General features: G+C 36.5%; 1 protein-coding gene across 2 annotated transcripts in view; it reads left to right on the top strand.

Annotated features, from left to right (window-relative positions):
- The window catches only part of LOC129439489 (ras-specific guanine nucleotide-releasing factor RalGPS1), a 127,184-nt gene that overhangs the window by 22,593 nt on the left and 81,615 nt on the right, over positions 1 to 22,976 (top strand). For both annotated transcript variants that reach the window (XM_055198136.2, XM_055198135.2), the window contains exons 5-6: positions 6,240 to 6,323; positions 19,956 to 20,045. In XM_055198136.2, the coding sequence (XP_055054111.1) occupies positions 6,240 to 6,323; positions 19,956 to 20,045 (174 nt within the window). The remainder of the gene's footprint in view (positions 1 to 6,239; positions 6,324 to 19,955; positions 20,046 to 22,976) is intronic.

Genomic DNA, 22,976 nt, shown 5'->3' with positions numbered 1-22,976 from the left:
TTGCAGAGAATGGTTTAACAAAACTAAGTTACTGGGTTCTTTATTAAAATTTCTAGGTTAATAGATGCACTGGTGACCCAACTGTAGCACTTAAACATGGAAAAGTCTTTAATTTACAGCAGGTACAATTACCTTTACTGTCCGTCTAAAACAAAACACTTGTGTCTCCCACACTACGGGTAAAAAAACTAAATCCCCTTCATGTTAATCTTATGTGTGACAAACTAAAACTAACATAGATTCTGTAAGCTGTAGTTTTGCAGAGTCAACATCAAAACTTTAATTAAAACAGACTTACAAGCTGTGAATCAGAAGTGCCAGAATTTCCTAGAAAAGTTGGAAATGCCTTGGCAGGTCTGGATCAGCGATCTCTTCAGAATTGAGACAGAGCTTTATAACAAGCCGATCTAATACATGCACAAACATGCTAAATAACCAACTATATAATAAAAGAAAATGCACAATTTCAGATTAAACATGTACTAATTGTGGTTGATTAAATGACAAGTGTTGTGATCAGCACGCTGTTGTTGCTTGTTCAGCTTTATGTGGCACCACAAGAATCGACAGGTAGATGACATCAAAATATCGCTGCGAGAGCATTTTGATAGGAGGCTCCTTTGTATGATTTCTCGAATCGCGGGATCGTCATCTGCCTCCCGATTCTCGTGGCGCCACATAAAGTCAAATAAGCCTGTTGTATCAGTTATTGATTAAATCTGTGCAGCAGTCAAAAAACGAGACGCTGGAGGTCCTGTCCGGGACAAATCGATTAGGCTCAAAATACGGGACGTCCCGGCTAATACGGCACAGTTGGCTACTCTGGTTAGATGAGAACAATAATGTGAAGCAGTCACTTCTGATCCTGCGTGCTTTATTTTGATGAGACGAATTATCATTGAGTTACATGTGGTGATGATGACGGATAAATCCACACAAAGGTTCAGTTTCACACAGTCAAGTGGTGTCATCTAAAAAAGGCTCTGAAGCTCAGTGTGTATTTGAACATTTTGGCTGGTTATTCACACATGGCACATTATCTGACAGTCATTAAACACGGTTTGGATTGTGACTTTCTGATGTCGTAATGTCTGCTTCCACATTTTCAGACATTCGATCTTCTGGATGTTTGAAAATGTGCAAGAGAAACAGATTTTATTATTCAGTATCATATACAAAGACTTTACTGTACTGTACAGTATATACATACACACGTAAAGTTCATGTCTGAATAAATACTTTAAACGATAAACTAATGTGAATGTGAATAGATGTGTTTGACTCCTATAAGTTACATCTGGAGTCCAGTGAAAACTCAGCTTATTTCCTCAGAGCTGTGTTTATATTTAAACATAAATACATTTGGTGATTTCTCTTTTCAAATAACAGAGAATTATGATCCGTAACAAAGACTTTGTAAATCAAGTTGCTCAGAATTCAGTCCATCACCGGGTCAAAGTTTCAGGAATTCATCATTTAAATTCACATGTTTGAAAACTTTATTGTCCCACATGTCGATGCGTTTCTAAAATAAACATTTTAATGTAAACATCAGATAGCAAATAAGTAACAATATTTATCCAATAACCTCATGCATTTGGTTTGCACCTTTGTGCCTTGTTTTCCTATCTGCATTATTAGTCTCAGTATCATCCACACCTCGTCTGCTATCAAACATCTATAAGCGCTCATCTTACATCTCGGTGTGTCTGAATAAACCTCAGACGTAAAGAATAAAGTAATGAATATAAAGAATAAAACACATTTTCCATTGGCTTGTCTATTTTTCCACTGTCATGTATTGCTGAATCTGTAAATGTTTGTGGGTTTTAACTGTAATTGCAGTTTATTGAGTTGTTTAGACAGAAATGGGTTTATATAATGACGCTGGAAAACACATAAGCAGTCTTGGCAGAAGAAATGTGTTACTTAAAAATGGAGGAACAATCGTGCCTAAACTCTGTAAGGTTTGGACACCTGTGTTTTTTTAACCAATTTAAATATTTTATGACAATAATCAAAAGTATGAAACAACACATGTAAGTATACAAATCCTTAAAATGTTAATGAAAAAAAGAAAAAAGCCCTCTTTGATTAGATTACAGCTCTCAACTTGAAGAGGTGCATTCTGGGATTTTACAAAAGCTTCCAGATCATTTTCATGTTATTCTCATCGTAAGGATGTATAAGTTGGTAAATCACAATAGTTTCACCTCACTTTAATGTGTTGTCTCTGATCGGATAGCTATCTGATCTGTTAAAACTGTTCCATTTACATTCGGCCACATAAATGCATTTTGCCTAAACCGATATCAATCCGATCTTCTATTCCCATGCAAAATGCAATTACACATTTCATTACTCCACCCAGAGCCGATCCTGGCCTTCTGGGGGCCCTAAGCAACTTTGTCATCGCATTCATAAAAAAAGATTCACCGTCTCTGCTTAAATGTAGCTATAAACAAAATGTTAACTAAAACACATATTATCTTATAGCTGTACATTTTTGCCACATGTACATTAGTGTGACACTCATCAGAATACTTTCTAATTATAACATTGACACATGTTTTCTGAAAAGCCCTTAATCGGTTACATTAGTACTTAGAAAACAAGGTCTACTGCCAAATATATGTCATTTTTTTAAGAGATGTAGATTATCAAGGAAATTTAAAATTATGAATAAAATAAAACCAAAATAGCTGTCAGATAAACTATAACAAATAACTCAACAGATTTTCCAATTTGTTTAAAGGCATGATCAGACTCCACAGATAAACACATCAAAATACATAAATCATTCTCTAAATATGCAAAGATTAGACCTAATGTGCATTGTTTTAAAATGCTAACAGGAGTCACACAACATCTTCAACATCAATAAATGTGTTTTTTTAACATGTATGAAAGATTTTGATTATTAATGTGTTTGTTATAAATCTATTGCATGGTTATTCAAGACTAAATAGGAATTTTGTGTTCTTAATCTTTTTACTTCACCTTCATGGCACTTGTCTTTCCTGCTCCGGGCAGATAGCTTTAATATCCGAATGAAGTCGCATGTTGACAGGAGCTGCATAGATGGACTGAGAACTGTAATTAAAGTAATCGTGAGATCAGACTGCTTGTTATAATTTCGAATGGCTCCCGCGGCACAATGATGTCACTCGTCAGCTGGTCTGTGCAGCGCTGCATGAAGTTAAGAACACTAGGGGGCCCCCTAGTGGTGCGGGGCCCTACGCAGCTCGCATAGCCTGCGTATAGGGTGGATTGGCTCTGACTCCACCTTTAGAAACTTACGACGATATGTATGCAGCAAAAAGCAGGGCACAAAACAATCTCTTAAAGTTTTTTTTCTGTTAAAGGAACAATATGTAAGAAATGCACATCAATTAATCATAAAATGGCCCTGATATGTCACTAGACATTAAGAAATCATTTTTATTTCAAATACTTATAACACAGACAGCAGTGGTCTGGTCAGGATATTGTCATTTAAAAAGTGGAGTTGCAGCCCTCAATTGATGTTTATGTTGTCATGTTGTGTATTGGCCACCAGTTGTGTGATTGCAATACCAGTTTTGGCCACAATCCTACATACTGTTCCTTTAAATATAATGGAGTTTGTCACTGAACTGTTTTATTGGTTCTAGAAAGTTTTTTTTCCCACTGTCGTCGGCCCATAAAGCAACGAGCGTGTCATTTTTGTTTGTTTGCCTCTCTTCCGGCTAACATGGAGTAAAGCACTGACATATGTGGCTTTATCAACCAGATGTATTTACAGTTTGTCTGAAATGCATCTCGCAAACGTTGGCATTTACACATGGTCTTTTTACAATTGTATAGCTATCCGATCAGAGAAAACGCATGAAGTGACCAGGTGTAAGAAGGCTCTCCGTGATTGTGATTGTAAGTGATTTTTTTGTAAAGCAGTCATCCAGCTGGCCACTTGAAATGTCTAATTTCTGTCCTGAAACATTTTACATCGTCCTTTAGAGCTACATGACCTCTGATTCTGCCAAATGATTTCCTGCTGATGCAAATTACCTCCAGCTGCGTCTGCTTTGACCGTCTTTACAGTCTCGTGTGTGTGTGTGTGTGTGTGTGTGTGTGTGTGTGTGTGTGTGTGTCCTAGCTCATAATGAACACGAGTCTGAATTCAGTGAAATTACAGTATACATTACAGGAGGTTGATGTAACGTCTGACCATCTCATAACCTCTGATCATCAATACTCTGGTGAATATAAGCAGATATAATTGTAAATCTTTGTAAATATAACCTTCGTTACTAAAATTACATTTTGTAATTACAACAAATGGTCACCTGTCAGTTACAATCTGTAAATGTCTTTATCAATATAAAGTGATCTACGTACATGCGTATGGTATAGCGTCTGGGTATGCATGTGCATATGGGCAGATTGGGGCCACATCCATAAAATGATGACGTCATTGTATCATTTCCTTGTACTGAACATTACATACGTTCAACAGAATTGGTGCTGGTACTACTACAGGAATAAACTGAGAGGTTAATTGACGGTGAAATATTTAAGTTGTCTACACTGGTTTCCTTTGTCCTTGCACTAAATTGGACGTACTGAGCTTTTTGAATTTCTATCCGCTCTCGTTGTTTACCCAGGTGGCTCCATGTTTTAAGAGATTATTGTTAAAGCCCTTTAGGATGATACCCACTTCACTGATCACCCTGTCTGGGTAACAACTGGCTTGATGTACGTTTATCTGTTACATGTAGAGACCAAGTGCTGTGTGTCAACTTTAGTGCCGGCATTCTGGAAATGAGTGTTAAAAACTGACCTTTAACCTCTTGCATGCTTTCTTTAATTGGTTGGGTGCATTCCGGTTGTCCATAAGCTCTTAAACTCACCTGTATGTCCTTGGGCTCCTCCTAGATCTTTTTGTTTGTACTTTTTATCCATTTTGTTGAAATGCAATCTCAATATTAAGATTTCTGTGTTTAATTGTGGTGAATATGCAGGTGTTTTTTATTAGTTTGCTTATATTTTAGTCCAAATGTTTATCTTTTGTTTTTCCCATGAGCAGTTTGTGATTGTGAAGCACATGATTGATTGATATTGAAGACGAGTGTTATTATGTTCTCATGCTAAATATTGGATGTGATTCACTGCATTTGTTCTTATGTTGATGAGTCTGGATTATTCAGAATAAAAGTCATTATTTAGAATATTTGGATTGATTCACGTCCAGACCATCTACATATAAGGACTTCTTGCACAAACTGAACCTTTATTGTTACATACTGGAATATTGTTACAGTAACATGAGGTCAAATACTTGATGACAAACCAACCTGTTGAATGAATTGTATCTATATCCATAACAGACTTGTTTTCATTGAATATGATGAATGTTAATTGTTTTTTATCCTCTTTGACGGTAAACAAACAGTCGGAAAGGGGAATACATTCATTTAGATTAACAAACAGTCTGTGTATCATGTCTGCTCTTTCTGTACTAAAGAATGTTGAAGAGATAAATATTAATATTTAAAGAAGAATCTTTGAATCTTTAGGTCAACAAAAAGTCCAAAGGGATTTGTTATGATGCATTCCCACCAGCCACGGTAGAGGCGGCAAAAACGCACTATTCGCGTTTAGTTGGACGTTTGAACATTTGAGTTCACTCGCTTCATTCGTGTGTGATAGCTGCACGAGAAATTCGAGTCATTCGAGTCATCCACGCGGAAATTCGCGTCATGGGAGGGGCTTCTGTGACTCCGCCACTCCACTCGCTTTCTGTAATCACGTCACTACTACAGCAAGGTCCTGATTGGTTAACGTGGCGTGGAAATCCTACGAAGTTCAGATTTTTCAACCCACGCGTTTCCCACGTTCAACGCTCAATGTCTGTCTCAACAAAAATATGATGTCCACATATCTGGACATCCAGGTCTTAGGAGGTTAAAAGGACACACCCAAAAACAGGACATTTTTGCTCACACCTACAAAGTGGAAATTTGAACATGTTATAATAAATGATCTACAGTATGTGATATTTTGAACTACACATACACACTCTGGAGACACCAAAGATGTATTGGACATCTTTTAAATGTCTTGTGAAATGTCCCCTTTAACATACATTCCTTGTTTTATTGTGATTAATTTTGATTTCAGATTAATATTTCAGAAACATTAGTTCAACATCATCATCAGCAAAGTTTTTTAATCATATATTGTTGTCTGTTGTTTTGTAGGAGCTTGCTAGCTGTGGCTGGAACAAAAAGGAGAAGCACAGTTTGGCTCCCAATGTTGTTGCCATCACACGACGTTTTAACCAGGTGAGAACAGTCTGTCTCTCTCAATGTCTGTCTGTCTATCTGTCTGTCTGTCTGTCTGTCTGTCTCGGTCAATGTCTGCCTGTCTGTCTCTCTCAATGTCTGTCTGTCTGTCTCTCTCAATGTATGTCTGTCAATGTCTGTCTGTCTCTCTTAATGTATGTCTGTCTGTCTGTCTGTCTGTCTGTCTGTCTGTCTCTGTCAATGTCTGTCTGTCTGTGTCTCTCACTGTCTGTCTGTCTCTCTCAATGTATGTCTGTCTGTCTGTCTGTCTGTCTCTGTCAATGTCTGTCTGTCTGTCTGTCTGTCTGTATCTCTCACTGTCTGTCTGTCTCTCTCAATGTATGTATGTATGTATGTATGTATGTATGTATGTATGTATGTATGTATGTCTGTCTGTCTGTCTGTCTGTCTCTCTCAATGTCTGTCTGTCTGTCTTTCTGTTTGTTTATTTGTTTGTTTGTCTGTCTCTCTTAATGTCTGTCTGTCTGTCTCTGCCAATGTCTGTCTGTCTGTATCTGTCAATGTCTGTCTGTCTCTCTCAATGTCTGTCTGTCTGTCTGTCTCTGTCAATGTCTGTCTGTCTGTCTCTCTCACTGTCTGTCTGTCTCTCTCAATGTCTGTCTGTCTGTCTGTCTGTCTGTCTGTTTGTTTGTTTGTTTGTCTGTCTCTCTCAATGTCTGTCTGTATCTCTCACTGCCTGTCTGTCTCTCTCAATGTATGTATGTCTGTCTGTCTCTCTCAATGGCTGTCTGTCTGTCTGTTTATTTGTTTGTTTGTCTGTCTCAATGTCTGTCTGTCTGTCTCTCTCAATGTCTGTCTGTCTGTCTGTCTGTCTGTTTGTTTGTTTGTTTATTTGTTTGTTTGTTCTCTCTCTCTCTCTCTCTCTCTCTCTCTCTCTCTCTCTCGTGCGCATGTGCGGAGTGATTGGGGAAGCGCGTGAGTGTTTGAGTTTGTAGCGGCTTTCTGAGTGAGTTTTTTCTCTTTTCTATTTTTATATTTCTTTAGTAATTTAGTTTAGTTTGTAGTAATCCTAATTAGCTGTTAGGGGGTGAGAGAATGTCGGCTGATTCTGATGGATTTGCTACTTTAACCGCCCGGAACGGCTGTAAATGTTTACCTGATGAATCTATTACAGTTGAAGACTGTTTAACTGCTATTAGCAGTGAAATAGGTGCTCGGAACATACTGTCAGCATCTAGAATGAATAAAGCTGTGGTTGTGTTTGTAAAAGAGGAGTCTATGGTTCATCATTTAGTGGAATTTGGCTTATCTGTTGGCGACGCGTTTTTGCCTGTTTTACCGTTGTCGAGTCCTTCTAGAAAGGTAACTCTTTCCAATGTGCCTTTTATTTCTAATGAATCACTTGAGCGTTTACTTGGTCGCTATGGAAAAATACTGATGCCGATTAAAATGATTCCCCTTGGTGTTAAAAATCCTGATTTGAAACACGTCATGCCTTTTAGACGGCAAACCTTTATGATTTTGAATGTTGAATTTCAAACCTTGGATGTTTCTGTGAAATTGAATTTATCAGGTAAAGATTATATAATTTTTATCAGCACAGATTCAATGAAATGCTTTTCTTGTGGGAGTTTTGGTCACACAAAACAAAAATGTCCTAAGATGGCTAAACAAAATGAGACGGAACTTAATGTATCCGCGGAGCCAATAGCTTCAACTTCGGACAATGTTAATCAAGATGTTGGTAATAAAACCGATCAGCAGGCTGTATCTGATTCGTTGTCTAAAGGTGAAGAATATCCGACAGAGCACACAGAAAATAGACATGCTGAGGGGTTAGAAAAGCGTTTAGAGGTCGTTAGTGAATGTGATGATGTCATTAGTGGTGCTTGCGGTGATGCGGAGATCGTCACTGCGGGAACCAGTGATCCAGAGCACTCAGTTGAGCTAGGTGAGCTCGCGGGAGCCGGTGAGTCACAGGACTCCCACACAGCGGTTGACCTGTCACAGGGTGACGTGGAACAGCTTACAGAGAGAAGTGAGACTCAGTCTCTAGATTCTGATAGTGAGGTATCTGATATTGGAGATTATCTCACAGATGTTAGTTCTCAAGGAAGTTCTGTAGGAAAAACATGCAACTCTCTAATGAAGGTACCTTATTATACAGTAAAACAAATTAATGATTTTCTTGACATTACTTTTAATCAGCGAAGACCAAAATTGGAGAAATATTTCTCTAATTTGCAACTTTTTGTTGATTCCTGTGCTATGGTTATGAGAAAAGCCTCAATTGAGGAGCTTTCTCAGCCAAAACGATATAGACTCAAGAAACACATGAGCGCTGTTAAAAAAAGATTAAAAAACTGTCATAAGTAATATTAATAGGTCATGATTAATAATGGGGTGATTTTAGGAGTTGTTGTTTGCCTTTTCCTTTCTTTCCCTATGTCAACCTTAAACATTGCTACATTTAATGTGAACGGTTGTCGGGATTTAAAAAAGAGAGCTGCTTTATTTGATTACTTGCGGGTTAAGAAAGCAGATGTGATTCTATTACAGGAAACGCATACAGATCAGCAAAATCAGGCACAATGGATTAGTGATTGGGAAGGTAGTGTTTTGTTAAGTCATGGAACTAACATCAGTGCAGGTGTTGCCATTCTTTGTTCCTCATGTATCAATAGTCAACCAGATATGATAGAGGTGATGCCTGGTCGCATTATGAGAGCTGATATTGCCTTAGGTGATGCACATTTTTCCTTTTTTAATGTGTATGCTCCAAATGTAGGTCAAGAACGTATTGAGTTTTTTGGAATACTTTCTGATGCATTATCTCAGTGTCCTCATGGAAATATCCCTGTGCTTGGTGGTGATTTCAATTGTACTGTTAATCCAGATTTGGATAGGAATCATGATGAGCCTCATCCATCTTCTGCTGAGAGTTTAAAGAAATTAATAAATGATCATAATTTAATTGATTTGTGGAGAGAGGCCTTTCCTGGGGTTAAACAGTACACGTGGTTAAAAGCCAATTCTAATCATTTGTCAGGGGCCAGGCTTGATCATTTTTATGTTGAGAAAGGCAATAGGAGTAGGTTTTTTAAAAGCTCGATTTCGCCATCTTTTCTCTCAGATCATCACTATTTATCTATTGTAGTTTCTGTCTCTTTTCCTAGAATTTTAAAATCACATTGGCACTTTAATAATAGGTTATTGCAAGACTGCACCTTTATTCACTCTTTTAATCTTTTCTGGAAAGCTTGGAGAGAGGAGAGATGTAAATTTCAGTCTTTAAGTCAATGGTGGGATATCGGCAAAGTGCAAATTAAGTCCTTTTGCCAACAATACACTGCACATAGTACTAGAGTCCTTAAAGAAAAAATGAAATCTCTTGAACAAGCTATTCTTGGACAAAGCAGTGACTGTACCCACAATAATTCAACGTCTATTGACTCTGTTGCAAAAGATAAGCTTCTTTTAAAGAACTTATTGGAGGAACGAGGAAAAATAGCCCTGCTAAGGACCAGGTTTGCCCAGCTGAATGACATGGATGCTCCTACAGTTTTCTTTTTTGGACTTGAAAAAAAGTCAAGGGAACAGAAGATATTTCATCAATTGAAGATTCCTGGTGGTGGAGTTACAACTGACCAAAAGGAAATTCAACGTTATGCTTTTTCCTTTTATGAGGATTTATACTGTTCTGAAGAATGTGACGAAGCAACTGCGGATGACTTTTTATGTGATCTACCTAGGCTATCTAAAGAGGAGAGAGATGGCTTGGATAGTCCTTTATCATTCAGCGAGCTTTCACAAGCTGTTCAGGAGATGTGTTCCGGGAAATCACCTGGGCTGGATGGTCTTTCAGCAGAATTTTTCAAGTCCTTCTGGAAACTAATTGGCCAAGATATATATGATGTTTTTCGTGAATGCATTGATAAAGGAATTCTTCCTTTAAGTTGTCGAAGGGCAATTCTGACATTAATCCCAAAAAAGGGTGATCTTGGGTGTCTAAATAATTGGCGCCCGGTATCATTAATCTGTGCCGATTTTAAGATCTTATCGAAAGCATTGACTAATAGACTGAAAAAATATATGGAATCTGTTATTCATAAAGACCAAACATTCTGTGTTCCCAAAAGGTCCATTTTTGATAATCTCTTTTTGTTGAGAGATATTATTACGGTTGCAAAAATGCACAATTTGGACATTGGATTTTTATCACTGGATCAGGAAAAGGCGTTCGACAGGGTGGACCATCAGTATTTATTTAAGACCCTGGAAGCCTTTGGTTTTGGTCCTTATTTTGTTTCTCTCATTAAATTGTTATACAAAGAAATTTACAGCATGTTAAGCCTTAATGGCTCCTTAACTAGGCCTTTCTCTGTAAGCAGAGGAATAAGGCAAGGGTGCCCTCTTTCAGGTCTTTTGTATGCAATCTCTATTGAGCCTCTCCTAGTTTTACTCAGAAGGCAGTTATGTGGCATTAATGTCCCTAGTTTCCCTAGTGCTGAACCAGTTAAACTTACAGCATACGCAGATGATGTAACAGTAGTTATAAAATGTTCTGAAGACATTACAAGCTTGATCTCTTCTTTAGATCGATTTCGAAAAGCTTCATCTGCAAGTATTAACTGGCAGAAATGTGCATCATTGCTTTTGGGAGACTGGCAGGTTATAGGACCTCCTCAATTGCCGCAGCAATGTAGATGGACCCGAGATGGCTTTAAAGTCCTTGGTCTTTATTTTGGGACGAAAAGCTATACAGAAAAAAACTGGGAAGGGCTTTTTGATCGAGTGATTTGTAGAATCCAGAAGTGGAGATGGATTCTTCCACAACTCTCATATAGAGGGAGATGTTTGGTCATTAACAACTTGGCAGCTTCGATGATATGGCATAAATGTACTGTTTTAGATCCTCCTAAAGAATTACTTATTGGAGTTCAAAAAGCATTTGTTAATTTTTTTTGGGATGGATGCCATTGGCTTCCTCCAGGTGTCCTCTATCTTCCTGTTGCAGAGGGAGGGCAGGGGTTAATACATCTGGAGTCAAAAATTTTGGCAATGAGGTTGCGTACACTGCAAAAACTTCTATATTGTTCAGATGAAGTGCCTTGGGTTGATTTTGGGCTACATATACTTAAGAACATTGGAGGAATTGGTCTTGATAAGCAGTTGTTCTTAATGCAGAAATCCTTTGTAGAGAAGATTCATTGTTTGCCCTTCAGTTTTTATATATCAGTGATAAAATCATGGGACTGTTTTAAACTGCTAAGGCAAGAAGATGAGCATTATGGTATTGGAGAACCTCTTTTTTTTAATCCCCTTTTTGAAATGTCCAAAATATTTAATGTATCATCATCTTTAATTAACAAATTTCTGAATGCTGGTATCACCAAAGTTATGGATTTAATTGATTTAAAGAAAGGTCAATGGAAAGCTATACATGAACTTGTGGAAAACGTTGGGATAACTTCAGTCAGAATTATGGAGAGATTAATTGGGGATTTTAAGGCCTCTTTCCCTCCGATGCTGACTTCTTTAATTGATAATGGTTTTCTGAATGGTTTTATTCCTCAGACTGAGTTTCCCAGTTTTAAGGTGGCTATAAAAGATTGGGAATTTGATGATGATACAAGTCAGACGAACTTGCTGAAAGGTTATGGGGATTTGGTATTTTCTTGCATTGGGAAAAAAATGTTATATCATATTTGTGTCAAATCTATGCATCTGGGACAATTGAAGCAAAGACCTGATACTAAATGGAGGTCCTTTCTATCTATTCCTGATGGGATATATCCATCTTGGAGTCTGTTGTATAAACCTCCTATCTCTAAGAGATGTGGGGACCTTCAGTGGAGATTACTGCACTGTATTGTTGCCTCAAACTCTTTTATTTCAAAGCTTAATGAGACTGTTTTACCAATGTGTCCCTTTTGTAATATACATGACACTATTTTCCATATGTTTTGTGAGTGTTCTCGACTTTGCTCATTGTTTGAATTGTTAGGGGAAATTATTGTAAAGTTGGGTATCCCTTATACCAATACACTATTTATAATGGGTTGCCGGTATAAGAGGTCTCGGCAGCAACAGTGTACACTTGCCAACTTTTTGATAGGACAAGCTAAGCTTGCAATTTATAAGACACATCAGTGTAAAAATTCTGGTGAGGATGTAAATTTGGTAACCCTATTCAAGTCTTTGGTAAAGTCAAGAGTGATCATTGAATATACTTACTATCGGCATACAAATAATATTCTGTATTTTGAATGGAGATGGGGCTTTGGAGAAGCATTGGTGACTATAAGTGAATCAGGGAATCTGGAATTTAATTGGTAATAGATTGTAATAATTTGTTTTTTTTGATGTTTATCTTAATGTTTATTAATTAAAAGGTTTTTAAAAGTCAAAAAGTCTCTCTCTCTCTCTCTCTCTCTCTCTCTCTCTCTCTCTCTCTCTCTCTCTCTCTCTCTCTCTCACTCTCTCTCTCTCTCTCTCTCTCTCTCTCTCCCTCTCTCTCTCAATGTCTGTCTGTCTGTCTGCATCTGTCTGACTTGGTCTTTCTTTCAGTCTGTCTGTGCTAATGATGTAATTTTTTGTTCTCGAAGCAAAATCGCTTTTATACTGCAATTTTTTATTTTAGTATTGTTTTGACTTTATTTCTGATATCTAAGGATTCCTTAAATGGTTAACTTTATGCAAAAGTGCATAAGTTTTGTTTTGGTTAATGCTTTAAACAATTACAGATAACATGCCAATGAGTTGAGAATAGTTCAGTACAGTCGAGATAAACGCTCTGAAGACTCTTAATAGTTTATCCAATGTAGCGGTCATAGCAGTATCGCTGTCACACATCGGTTAACTTATGAGAAACTGATCCGTCCCATCCCTAGTACTGTATGCATCACGTGTCTAGATGTCTAGATTGTAGAATGACTTAAAAGAGTAATCTGAAGTAATTGACTTGTCCTAGTTTAAGTTATATAAGCATTATAAATTAACTAACCAGACAGGAGATAGGCCACTTGAACATTTATAGCATATGTTTAATTGTTTAAGTATTCAGCCAAGCATATGTGGAAACACCGTAAAAGCATTGCGTTCCCTGCAGCCAGTTTTCCTTTAAAGAAAACGGCATTGACCCACTTCAACACAAAATTCCTCTTTCTTGGCTGCTGATATCTCTGCTTTTATGACATCATTATGGCAAACATGATGAGCTGGCACACGAGCCATCGGAAAGACAGACCACATTTTCAACTGCGTGTGTGATGCTTTAAACAAAGTCTTTGTCATTCTATATACATATGATGTAGACCGTTTGGAGGAACCCAAGCACTAGATGTTTTGCTGAAAGATTTGTTGAAAACATCTGTAAAAATCCTTGTAAGAAAAGAGTAGAAAATCTAAAACGCACAAGTGAGGTTCTTATAGGAAAGAATATTTTGACAGGAACAATACAGTATGTCAAATCATGCAGCTTGACAAGATTGTAGGGAGTTTATTTTCCAGACATTTATTCATTGTGAACGTTGATCTATATTTAAAAACGGCAGTCAAAGAGCTGAACAATATATGTCAGGACTGGTCAACTGGCGGTCCTCCAATCATCTTTATCTATCCCGCCAGTCATATTTTCTGATTTAAAATCAGCATGGTTACTTAAAAGCCGCCTTTTCACTGTACATGACGAATAACGGCCAATAAACCGGAAAGAGAGTCGGAAAGGGTTTGCTTGGGGTGCCAACCATCTGCAGATCCAGTTTGAGCTTTTAATGCATACATTTTTTTTTTTTGCAACAACACCGCATGTGACACGCTGACCGGAAGTGATGTATTTCAGTGTGTTCCAATCAAAACACTGTGTGCAAGGTGAAAATTATAAATACTTTTTTAGTTGAACTTTATTAGTACCACTTGAATCCTTTAAAAACAATTGATTACTGATAAGTAAATTATTAAGTATAAATATATTAGTAAGTTAAAGGCTCTTGCACTTCTCCACCATGTTGTCATGGATTTACGATTAAACTGAAATTTCATTACGACTGCAACTAGGGGGCGAACTCTGACAGTCGCGTACGAATGCAGGGAGTTTAGTCTATAATATATATCTATAAAATATAAAAAAAGACAAAACATGAAGTGCAATTTTAGTTATAAGAAGAAGACTGACTTGTGAATATGTTGTGAATATTTGAAATAAAACAATTTACAAAAGTTAAAGAGTTATAAACAAAAGAAGTTTAAGAGCTCTGCATTACAGTTAGTGCTATACAAAAATACAAAAATAATCATATGTTGATTATTTAGTGTCAAGGTCCGCCTGGTTCAAAGCAGACCTGACATAAAATGGGAAAGACCACACCGTAGCGTTCAATATAAATATATATTTATTAAAATAAATGGCCAGAATCAATATAACAAAATATAATGCATAATATGTCTAGGAGTAAAAAGAAACAAAACAAAAACGAGACAAAGACATGGGAGTTTCCAGAAAAGCTATACGATCGGAAGTGGCTCCCTCCCCAACTTGCACTTTTTTGTGCAATGTTCACAGTTGACCTATTAAAAAGTAGCAAAAACAACATAAGTTATAACATGTATAATAATATGTATAAAAGATATAAAAATAGGTGTAAAAGTTTGGCTCGCATCATATTTACATTTAAAATCTGGGCCTCATAAAAGAGTATTTGAAGACCCCTAATATATGTCATTGTGACCACACACACTTTATCACTACGACAAACCCTTCACATCATTGTTACTACAGTTAGGTCACCATCCCAGGATGAATCCCGGAATCCGTCCAGTGTTTATGCAGAAGAAACTCTGGCAGTTTTCCTGGGATCAATGCTCTGTGTGAAATAAGTTTTGGTCCCTAACAGTCTTAAAGACCTTATCTTTGTCTCCGGGAGTTTTGTATAATTTTTGTTGTGTTGTCATGTGTTTTCTCCTGTAGTAAATAATGTCTGCATTGATTAGTGAAGTCAGGTGAGCGGATACGCTACACAAAAACATTGTGGTCTGTCAGCATGGCAACCGAGCAGAAACTGTAGAGCTGAATGCCAGGTGATTATTTAGAGAAGGGGAACGGGAGCTTTATAGGGGAGACGATGAGCTCACCCCGCTTTCATGAAGGGGGTCGCAGCTCTGGGATTTGGTGAAATCCACTTTACAACCACTTAGGAAAAAGAGCCAACATCATCTCAGAGCCAATACGTTTAAATGCTTGCACCTTGAGTCTCTGCAGCAGGTTTGTATAGGAGATTTCTGGAGAAGTGTAAATGATTTGATAGTGATGTCATCGCACACTTGGATTATCAAGTAAAGCTGTCTTCAGTTTTATCTTCAAACACTATGATACGTCTGACTGCTGAGGTTAAAAGTTTGTTTTTAAATTTTACTAAATGTATGATCATGTTTTTATGAAGAGAAAGAAGCGATGCAGGTAAATGGCTTTGAAAGGCGCTCTGTTTCTCTTTATACAGTAATGCTTTTATGGTTCTCCAAACCCGCATGACTTTATTTCTTCTGTGGAAATAAGAGAGATGTCAGACTGAAGGGTCTAATCCGTTTTTCCATGCAATGAAAGTAAATGTATCCCAAAAGACAAAACGGCAGCACGACATTTATTCATTAAAGGAGACCAGGGTGTTGTCCTCGAACTTTTCTAATCCAGCTTTAAACTCTAGATTTAAAAAAACTTTTCCGAACATAGATGTAATGTCTGTCTACATTTATACAATATAGGATGCGATGTTTGAGGATTTGAGGAATTGTGACCCATTAAACCACTATTAAATAGTGAGTATATCCAGTGTGGAGATGAGCAGGATGGCTTGCATGGAAATCCAGATTTCTTTGTTTGTTAAAAATAAAAACAGCATGAAAAACAACAACAAGAATAGCAGAGAAAACACTCTGTGTCAGTGGCCCTATAGGCTTTGTATTGGCAAACCCTGTGCTATGCCCTTAACGTCGAGTGCCATTTTCTTATCTGTGACTTAAGTTAATATTTCACAATCTGAAGTTTATAGATATTTCAGTTCAGTTAGAAACAAATATATGTATTGATGATTGTAATTTGATTATTTTTAGTGCTGGGCAAAGATTAATCACGATTAATCGCATACAAAATAAAAATGATTTTTTTTTTGCATAATTTATGTGCTGTCTGTAATTATTATATAAATACACACCCATTCATGTATGTATTTAGGAAACATTTACATGTGTGTGTGTGTGTGTGTGTGTGTGTGTATATTTATTTATATTTTTATATATTCTATATGGTATATACATTTAAAAAATATATATAATAAAAATATTCTGAAATGAATATACAGTATGTATTTGTGTGTGGTTAAATATACACTCAAAGGATTATTAGGAACACCTGTTCAATTTCTCATTAACGCAATGGTGTAATGGTTTGGGGGATTTTTTTGGCACACTTTAGGCCCCGTAGTGCCAATTGGGCATCATTTAAATGCCACGGCCTACCTGAGCATTGTTTCTGACCATGTCCATCACTTTATGACCACCATGTACTCATCCTCTGATGGCACTTCTAGCAGGATTATGCACCATGTCACAAAGCTCGAATCATTTCAAATTGGTTTCTTAAACATGACAATGAGTTCACTGTACTAAAATGGCCCCCACAGTCACCAGATCTCAACCCAATAGAGCATCTTTGGGATGTTGTGGAACAGGAGCTTCGTGCCCTGGATGTGCTCCCGCAAATCTCCATCAACTGCAAGATGCTATCCTATCAATATGGGCCAACATTTCTAAAGAATGTTTTTTTGTTGAATCAGTGCCATGTAGAATTAAGGCAGTTTTGAAGACGAAAGGGGTCAAACACAGTATTAATATGGTGTTCCTAATAATCCTTTAGGTGAGTGTACATAATAATTAAACACAGTACACACACACACGCATATTATGCAAAAAATCACTTTTATTTTGTATGCGATTAATCGCGATTAATTTTGCCCAGCACAAATTATTTTAGATGTGTTATCTGTGTTTTGATAGATGTAATGTATTTTTAAACGGGGCTACTTTCTGTCATTTCGGACTACCAAAAACTAGCCCCAAAAGGCTACCTGGAATTTTGTCAGAAGCGTTTTCCAAATCATTCTGTTTAAATCATTCATGAGTGTTTGTTTGAAACATTGACTTTGTAAAGTGTTTCAAATCACTTCTTATCTTTACTAGTTGTGTACTCACTCAGTGATATGTTTACTCGTTTCTTTATGTGCTGTTAAGGGTGAATGTCAGGGGCCAAATGTATTTTTAAAGTTTGTGCCTCGTGTTCTTCATAATGTGCTGTCAGGTCCTGTGGGTCGATGGAAAACACTTTGTTTGCTCAGTGGGTTCAGTTCATACATTTCTCATTTACAGATATGTTAACTGGTCCTCAGAGAGCTCTGAGCTCATATTTACAGGTAGTTAAATTGTGTTTATTTAGTCTCTTTTTTCCCCATTTAAACCAACAAGGGACAAGAACGAGATTAGTGTTAATGTTGTTTTTTTGTGCAGATTTACTAATGCTGCATTCCAGACCACTCCGAATTATGATCTTTCCCACCTCAAAACTAAAAATAATGTCTGAGTTAAGTAACAGTAAAAGTATTTCGTAACACTAAAACATGAATGTTGCAAATTATGTAATTATTAAAGTATAGTAACATTAAAAGAGTGCTGTTCCAAACATCATTTCCGGATCTTGTTGTTTTCATTTTCACCCACTGATGATCAATTGAGAGGCGTGTTACCATTACCTTGTTGTATCTTAAATGGTATAGACTTTTATATTAGCAGCACAAAAGTTGTTTTCAAGGGAACACATACTGATACAATGTATCACTTGAATACAAATGATTTTAAATAAAAGTTTCTGCCAAATGTATAGATGTAAAGTAGATTGTTAGTGTGGTTTGTGAAGGGTAAGCACTTTTATTTTGTTACTGTACATATTACAGTTAAAGGCTTTTTGGAAAGGCGTTTTTCACCAGCTTTTGTCATATCAGTCCCTCCAGAAAAACACGATTATCCGTTCACATGATTCAATGCATAATCAGCCGAAGTCCATGTTTAAGCGAGAGCCACATTTTTTCAAATAGGCCACACTTTCGCCGCATAAATTGCAGATTTCCGCGTGCAAAATATGCAGGGCTTGCATGATTTCAAAAAGTCATATATATCTAAGCAGAAAGTTGAAAATTGTTGCATTTACTTCACACAAGTGCAGCCATGTCCCCTGTTGCCACGGGAACGCTATGAAGTGATGTAATTACGTGACGTGAACATCATTCAAAAGCTGCAAACAGTTTTTGCAAGTTCCCGCAGTTTCATTGCATAAAATTGCATAAATATCCCGTAATTTTTGCTGCATTTTTTTGGAAGGACTGTCATATACTGTACACTGTGCAGTACATGATGTTATTATTTCCAAATGTAACATAAATATACTTTTACAGCTACATCTACTTCCTTAACATTTGTATGTGACATGAGAAACGTCTGTTTGTTTAATGTATTAAACCAACCATTAAACCCACATCTTTTGGTCAGTGCTTAACATAACGTTCATGAACAAAAACAGATGTTAAACTATATGTTGATGTATTTGTTTATTGATGTTGAGTTCCTCTTTAAACAGCTGTTTAGATTAATTAAAAAAAGCAGGAAAGTATTGAAAGATTGTTGACGTCAGCTGAAAAGGAAATGAAATGTATTGAGTTACTGTTGCTGTGTTAAATATACTTGACATCATCATCATCAGAAACATTGTAAGATATCTTAATATTTTAATGATTTTGTATTTTTGAGATTATTCAGTCATATTCACATTAAGTCAAGCAGTGTATACATTTTTGATAATTGATGAAATATAATCAAAGTAACTTTTGAGGAAATTTGCTTGCTTATCTGATTCTCATTGTCTTGTAATTCCCAGATGGGGAAGTTTAAAATCTTTTGCAAGAGTCACAATCTGTCAGACTTCATCTGCTTATCTGTTTTTTATTTGGACATCAACATGCGTCTGAGTCCCGTCCGTATGCCCAGCGTTTGCTGTTCTATTATAATCAGACCACAGTAGATCATTTTTCATTGCATAACTTCATCTGACTTGAGGAAAAGTTTTTTTCGTTTTTGTCCTTCACAAATGGATTTTCCATGATGCATAGTTTTGATTCCAGTTTGGAAAATCATGCGTTTAAATGATGTGGACCTGACCTCCGCTGACCTCTGCTTTCCAATCTCTCGTTCCCTATTGAATCTGGAGATCATATTTAAATCACTGTGATCATTTTTTCAGACGTCCAGAAGCTTTATTATCTGTGGATAGTCTTAGAATTGCTTTACAAGTAATTGAGCCTTTCAATGATTTATACACTTGAAGTTCTCATGTCTAACTCAAAAGTTAGCTAGTATACAGTATCCTTGTCTTGGTTATCTCTGTATTGTAAAAGCCAACTCAACTTTATTGTCACTACACAAAGTGTACTACTTGAGTGTATAGAGGGGGTTAATAAATAAAATACTTAAGGACATCAGAAGAAAATCAAGTTGTTTGAGAGATTCACAGAAATGAGGAAAATGATTATTTGGAAAGTAAATAATGTCAATTTTTATTTCATGTTTCTTAAGGTCAGCTTTTGGCTGGTACGAGAGATCCTCACCGCCCAGACGCTGAAGATTCGTGCTGAGATCCTGAGCCATTTTGTGAAAATCGCTAAGGTAATTTCTTTTCCATCTGTTTGGAAAATAACACACTTTATCTCTACAGACAACTATCACTATATCTGACTGATATTAAATAAACATTTGCAAAGATATGTCTAAATTAGTTTTAGTAGATGCTTATCAGTACAATCAAATGCTGCACAACATTGAAGAAAAATGCAATGTGTAGTAATTTGCTTAAAGGGGTCATAGCATGAAAATCTGACTTCATGTTTAAGTGCTAGAATTGGGTCCCAAGTGCTTCTATCAACCCACAAAACGTGAAAATAAAACTGTAACTTAGTTTTGGTAAATCATTTTCTGCAAGCATGTGAAAAAATAGGTCTTTCAGATTTTGCCTGTTTTGTGAGGTAGGTAGCGAGTCTAATTACAATAATACCGCCCCTTAATTGGCATTATCCAACCACGTCACTGCCATTTAGTGTAGATGGAAAGATAGAGAGAGAATAATTGATGGCACAGTTAAGTTTCAATTACAACAAACCACCATCATTGCGATCAGTGTTTGCATTTCATCAGCTCTTTTGCATTTTACAGGACACACCCAAAAACGGCAAATTTTTGCTTGCACCTACAAATTGTTAATTTTAACATGTTATAATAAATTATCTGTGGGGTATTTTGAGCTAAAACTTCACATAAGTACTCTGGGGTCACCAAAGACTTATATTACATCTTAAAAAAATCTCATAATATGACCCCTTTAAGAATGCAGTATACAATATGCAATACAGTAATGCTTTAAGGGACAGATTTACTAAACGGGGCAAATTAGCATGAGAGTGCAGAGTTTTCCGCAGAAAATTTGTTAGTTAAGGTGGTAGGGTTGGGCAGGTGGGCGGGACCGAGGGCGTGGCAATAAAATGGGCGAGGCGTATGCGTCATGATGAAAATTAAAATATTTTAATAAAATAATTTAATATATTTAAAACACTCAAATAAAACTTAATTTTGAAGAAACTATGACAAAAAATGAACACATACTAGATTATTAATGAATTAAATGTTTTTACCTCTAACAGGAATAGCTGCGTGATGAAGTGAAACTAAAGGGTTAATAAACACACACTGAAGCAGATGTTGTAGAGCTTCTGGCGAACGATGATAGATAGCGCGAAGATTGTCCCAATATTAATTACATTATCTTAAAGCGCTCAACAATTATATCTAATCAACAGGCACGTGAAACCCTAGAAGGTTGCTCAAACAACAAAATCACCAGTTAACTTACTTTAAAACTGCAAGAACTGTAGACTTATACACTAACAGGCTTAAATAAACCCAAAACATAAGTCCACTTACAGTTGTCACGGACACGCGTTTTATCAACTGGCTATCCCCCAGACATGACGGACCACGTCTCACCTCATTTCGGCCGTGTGGCGCGTGTCCCTGCTCGCGGTTTGATGTGCGTACCTTTTGCAGCGATTTTTTTTTGGATGATCTTGTTTAGGCGGTAGGGTTTCCAATCTTAGGCGGGCCGCCTTAACTGAAATATGCTGCGGGAAACCCTGGAGTGCAATTTCAATAAAGTGACATTGCAGTTTGAAATTTCTGTAAAGTTAAAACAAGTTTGTTTTGCAAGTCAGTTCAATCTACTATTTTAAGTTTTGCATAAAAAACGTATAAATTCAAGTTGAATTTTTTTACTTCATTTTTAAAGTTAAAGTAACATAAAAATATATGTTGATTTGATAAAAATACTCAAAAAAATTTTTTTACTGCGTGTGTTTGCTTTGTGTAATTATTATGTATGTTTAAACATACACATTGATGTATTTAAGAAACATTAACATGTGTGTATATATTTATTATATTATTTGTATTTTTATGTGTTTATATTATACATAAAGTTTGTCTGAAACTTTCACTATAAACTTCTGAAGTATTAAAACGATTCAGATATTGATAACTACAGTATTGCAATGTGCATATTAGGTTTATTTTTGTAATTTCGATATGTTGTGCTAATAGAATGTACTTAAAATCCTACTTTGAGCTTATCGCAATGCAATTATGCTTTCTTTGTAAGGGATACATGTGAGAATAAGGGCTGTGCAAAACAAATCGCCTGTGATTCTCATGCGTGTTTTATCAGTAAAGCCGGTTCTGTGATTAGAAGTAAATCGTCATCAGCTGCTTTCAGATGGAGCGGCATTTATTACACAGACTCGTAGTTCACAGAGACGCTAGGCAAAATCGCATAGATTATAGGAGTCGGTTTTCCTCGATTTCGAACCTGATTTCCAACTTCTCTGTGAACTACGGCTCACTACGGTGTAGTAAATGCTGCTTCATCTGAAAGCAGCTGATGGCGATTTAATACTAATCAAGGAACCGGCTTTACTGATGAAACACACATGAGAATTGCAGATGATTTTTTGCACAGCGAAAATGCCACTAAAATGAGATTTTAAACTGAAATCTTTGAATGCATCATTAAGGAAAAGCTTTTACATCATATAAACACTGTTGATGTGTTGAATGTTGTTTTCATCAGATTTAAAGGTGAATCAGGACTTTTTCTTTTCTTCTGAAAACCTTGAAGTGTTCCTGAAGCTTGTGCTGGTCAATGTCTGTATCTGCTAACTCCATTAGTTTAGATTGGATATAGAGATGATTATGTGATCCATTTTGAAATTTGGTGCTATTAAAATAGTTTGGCACAAAAAATGTTTTTATATAATATTGTTTTATATGCAACATTTTTTTCTCAGTTCTCTTCATATTTTCATTGCTGTCATAATGTATGATACAGCGAACCATAAAATGTTTTAATTATCAAATTCACATCTGTATGGTTTGGAAACACTTCTCCTGCTATGGAAACATGTGAACCAGGGATTGTCAGCTAGTGGCCTACAGGCCAAATCTGGCACATGTCTGGTTCTTGTTCTTTTTTGTGATTTATTCTGATGAAACTGC

The sequence above is a fragment of the Misgurnus anguillicaudatus genome, chromosome 22, assembly GCF_027580225.2.
Source record: "Misgurnus anguillicaudatus chromosome 22, ASM2758022v2, whole genome shotgun sequence".
Lineage (NCBI taxonomy): Eukaryota > Metazoa > Chordata > Actinopteri > Cypriniformes > Cobitidae > Misgurnus > Misgurnus anguillicaudatus.
Note: the sequence above shows the minus strand (reverse complement) of the source record. Positions and strands in the feature narration are given on the sequence as shown.